The 4,496-nt window shown below is 52.5% G+C and overlaps 1 protein-coding gene across 1 annotated transcript in view; it reads right to left on the bottom strand.

The window, feature by feature from the left end:
• Positions 1-4,185, bottom strand: part of LOC104727965 — a 4,370-nt gene extending 185 nt beyond the window's left edge. The window contains exon 1 of the mRNA XM_010447016.2: positions 32-4,185. Coding sequence (XP_010445318.1) covers positions 32-3,964 — 3,933 coding nt within the window. The 5' untranslated portion in view covers positions 3,965-4,185. The remainder of the gene's footprint in view (positions 1-31) is intronic.

Here is a 4,496-nt window from a genome sequence, read left to right as displayed (position 1 = left end):
CGGTGGATTCTTGTTCGGTCGTGCTTCTAACAGAAGTCGATGGCGCAACGGCCAATGGTTCAGAGATACGCAATGTTAGCACAGGAGGACCCTCACCTGTTCTTTGTTTCGTTGAGGATGGCATGTTGATGCTCGCATCCTCCATAACCTTTTTCTTTTTATAATCTTGAGCAATGGGATCGATGTTCGTTGGGAGATTGATGCTCGGCTGATCAATACTCTCGACAGGAATGATTCGACGGAGGTCGGGGTCGGATGTTGAAGCGAGGACGGCCAGGGCGTCAGCTGGAGCATTGTCGCTACGAGAGATTTTCGTCAATTCAAACGACTCAAATGAGCCGGACAGTTCCTGGACAACCTTAAGGTAAGCGTCCATTCGGTCATTCCTGCATTCGTAATCGCCGCTGAACTGGTGAGTTACTAGTTGCGAGTCGCAAAAAACTTGTAACTTCTTAACCCCGATTCCACCTGCCAATCTCATTCCTGCGATCAGGGCTTCATACTCGGCCTCGTTGTTTGAGGCAGTGAAGGCGAGCCGGAATGACTGTTCGAGTACTTCTCCTGTCGGCGAAACGAGATGTATTCCGATCCCAGAGCCGTGTCGGGAGGAAGCACCATCGACGTGTAACGACCATTTCTCTGCGCGCGGAGCCCCTGATTCTAGTTCAGGGGAGAGCTCAACCAAAAAATCTGCGAGTACTTGAGATTTCGCACAAGTGCGATTCTTGTATTCGATATCATATTCGCTTAATTCCACTGCCCATTTGGCCAGGCGACCTGATTGACTCGGACTGTGTAGGATGGTCCTCAACGGCTGGTTAGTTAAGACTTCAACAGTGTGAGATTGGAAGTATGGACGTAGCTTCCTAGCCGAGATAACTACGGCGTAGGCGAGCTTCTCCAAGGTTGGATATCGGAGCTCAGCTCCATCGAGACTTTTGCTCACATAGAAAATGGGATGCTGATCTCCCCTGTCCTCTTTAATGAGTACACCGCTGACCGCCGAGCTGGAGACAGCGATGTACAGGTAAAGCGTTTCCCCCTGATCAGGTTTAGCTAGGACTGGAGGAGTAGCGAGATAGTTTTTGAGCTCCTGGAAGGCAGACTCACACTTATCATCCCACTCAAACTTTTTGTTGCTGCGAAGCAGCTGGTAAAACGGTAGACACTTGTCGGTAGATCGTGAGATAAATCGATTGAGGGCGGCGATTCGCCCAGTAAGTCGTTGAACTTCTCGAGTATTTCTTGGAGATGGTAGGTTGGTAAGCGCCGAAATCTGTTTCGGGTTAGCTTCGATACCCCTCTTGGTGACGAGGTATCCTAGGAACTCTCCAGAAGTTACGCCGAACGAGCACTTAGCTGGATTCAGCTTCATGTTATATCGGTTGAGAACTTCAAAGCACTTAGCGAGATGTGAAACGTGGTCGGCAGCGTGAGTTGATTTCACCAGCATATCATCGATGTACACTTCCATTGTTCGGCCGAGCTGGTCGGCAAACATCCGGTTGACAAGGCGTTGGTAGGTCGCACCAGCATTCTTCAGGCCAAACGGCATAACCTTGTAGCAGTAAGTGCCTTGATCGGTGATAAAGGCCGTCTTTTCTTGATCGTTTTTATGCATCATTATCTGGTTGTACCCGGAGTATGCGTCCATGAACGATAGAAGCTCGTTCCCCGCGGTCGCTTCGACCAGTTGGTCGATTCTTGGTAGAGGAAAGCTGTCCTTTGGGCACGACTTGTTAAGATCGGTAAAATCGACGCACACCCGCCACTTGCCGTTCTTTTTCTTCACAACTACTGGGTTACTTAACCAGTCGGGGTACTTGACTTCTCTGATGGACCCAGCCGTGAGTAGTTTTTTGATCTCTTCGTTAACGGCGGCCGAACGCTCTAGCCCGAGTTTTCTTCGCTTTTGCTTGACCGGTTTGAACGTTGGATCCACATTGAGTTCGTGACATGTTATGGTGGGATCAATTCCGGTCATACTGCTCATGCTCCATGCAAAGGTTTCGACGTTTTGGGACAGAAACTTTACGAGCTCGTCCTTGATAGTCTGCGGCAGGTCGGCACCGATCCCCATGCAACGAGTCGTGTCGGAAGGGTCGATGTTTACCTGGATGATTAGCTCGGTGTTGGGACGGACGCGACCATCTGGCTGCTCGGCAGGGTCTGAGATTGCGAAGGTGCGGGCACTGCGCTGTTGTCGTTCGATGATGAAGCAAGTTCTGGCGATCAACGGGTCTCCTCGTAGCGTGAATATTCCTCTTGAGGTTGGAAACTTTACGCACTGATGGTACGTCGACGCCACAGCTTTCATCCTATGCAACCATGGAGTCCCCAGGATGACGTTGTAGACGATTGGTTTATCGATGATGGCAAAATTGATGCAGTGCATCGTTCCGCCTACGTAGACTGGTAGCATGATCGTACCAACTGTCATAACCGTGTCGCCGTCAAAGCCTGTGAGGGGTTGGACGTCATGATCGGCCGTTCGCAGGTCTACCTCCATCTGAATTAGTACGTCTTTGAAAATGACGTTTACCGAGCTGCCAGTATCAATCAAGATTTTGGTGACTATGCTTTCACCAATTGTCATCTCGACTACGAGGGGGTCGTTGTGCGGCCCGGCTAGGCCTGACGCATCGTCTTCCGTGAATGTGATCGGCTCATAGGTTGTGGTCGACGGTGTACTTTGAGCCATCCAGTCCCGCTTCACTTCTAGTCCCCGCCGATAAGCTTTGATGGAACGCACCGAGTCTCGGCAAGTCGTTAGGCCGCCCATAATCATATTAATTCTTCGGCGCGGAGCTGGAGCATTTGGGTCGTCGACCGGCTCGGGGTTCCTTTTAAGGGTTGGTGCTGGGGGCGGGGGCAGGGGTAGGGCCCTTGTGATGTGCTGTGGCGCGGGAGCTATGCTGTACTGCCTACTGGGGTTTTCGTCCTCAGGGTTAAAAAATTGACTATCTCTGTGGGCCGTTGTTAGTCGTCGCTCGTGTTCGACGTCAATGTGGCCTCCCTTGAATTTATCCAGCAGTATTTGCTGGAGGGTGCGGCATTCTTCAGTGGTATGCCCTGCTCGTTTATGGTAGTTGCAGTACTTCTTTCCACCCTTACCCGATGGGTCCCGGACCCATTTGTTATTCCAGGGTTTCGATGATGACGCCTGGGGGTCCTGATCGCTAACAGCGAACGCTTGAGCTTTCTTTGCTTTTTCCAGCTTATCAGCGTATTCCTTGTCGAAGTGCTGACGAGGCTCATGATGCTCGTCCTGTGCCTTTTCCTTTCCTTTGGCCGACTTTGAGGTTGGCGGTTCTGGCAATGGTCGGTTCGCTCTCGATGCGCTTTCTTCGTCCAGCTCGATGTACCTGTTGGCGCGGTGTAACGCGTCGTCCAGGGATAGGGGCTCGTGGATGATGATGTCTTCCCGAAATCGGGAACCGTGAGTAAGAGCATTACGGAGAGCTGAGATTGCTGTGTCGTCGGCGATCGAGAGTTTCGAGACTATTCTTTTGAATCTCTCCATGAATTCCCGGAGTGACTCGTTGCTTTGTTGAAACATGTTCCAGAGGTCGGCATTCGAGGCACCTCGAATCATGAACGTGGAATGGTGTTGTAGGAAAGCGGTTGTTAGCTCGTGATAGCTTCCGATCGAGTTCGGCGGGAGTCGGGAGAACCATCCTAAGGCCTCGTGGGCCAAGTTTTCAACAAATAGCTGGCAGCAGCCAGCTTCGTACTCCTCCTCGCTGAAATGAGCTCGGCCAATCGCAACACTCATTGAAGTTAAGAACGGTTTTGGATCATCCAATCCATTATACGGGGCGAACTTGAATTTGTTCACGTAATGAATGCGAACGCGGGAGATCCGTGCTGTAAATGGCGAGCGCTGGACTTCCTCCAGTACTCGATCGAGATTGGGAGCGGAGCTCGTCGCCCGATGTACTCTCGAGGAGAGCTCGTGGAGCATCGTCTCGAGGCGCCGTATTGTTTCATCCTTGAGGTCTCCCTCAGACTGTCGGGCCGGTAATGTCGGAGTCCGTGGGCTTCGGCTCCGCTGGCCTTGACGGTCCTGGTGTTCGTCAGCTGGTTCCCGCCTGCTACGTCGATCGATGGATCCTACGACTATAGACGCTGGGCGGCGTCTGTGGCCTTCGTAGCGTTCTTCGACGGACAGCGGCGCAGGGGGCGGTGGATTCGCGTGCTGCTCGCCATGGTCGTTCTCGTTCCGGCGCTCGTTCCGTCGTTGCTGGAGCCTGCTTATTTGATTTTGCGATGCTTCTTGNGTCCAGTACTCGATCGAGATTGGGAGCGGAGCTCATCGCCCGATGTACTCTCGAGGAGAGCTCGTGGAGCATCGTCTCGAGGCGCCGTATTGTTTCATCCTTGAGGTCTCCCTCAGACTGTCGGGCCGGTAATGTCGGAATCCGTGGGCTTCGGCTCCGCTGGCCTTGACGGTCCTGGTGTTCGTCAGCTTGTTCCCGCCTGCTACGTCGATCGAT

Source organism: Camelina sativa, chromosome 11, assembly GCF_000633955.1.
Source record: "Camelina sativa cultivar DH55 chromosome 11, Cs, whole genome shotgun sequence".
NCBI lineage: Eukaryota > Viridiplantae > Streptophyta > Magnoliopsida > Brassicales > Brassicaceae > Camelina > Camelina sativa.
The sequence above is the reverse complement of the archived record's forward strand: the minus strand, read 5'-3'. Positions and strand labels throughout refer to the sequence as shown.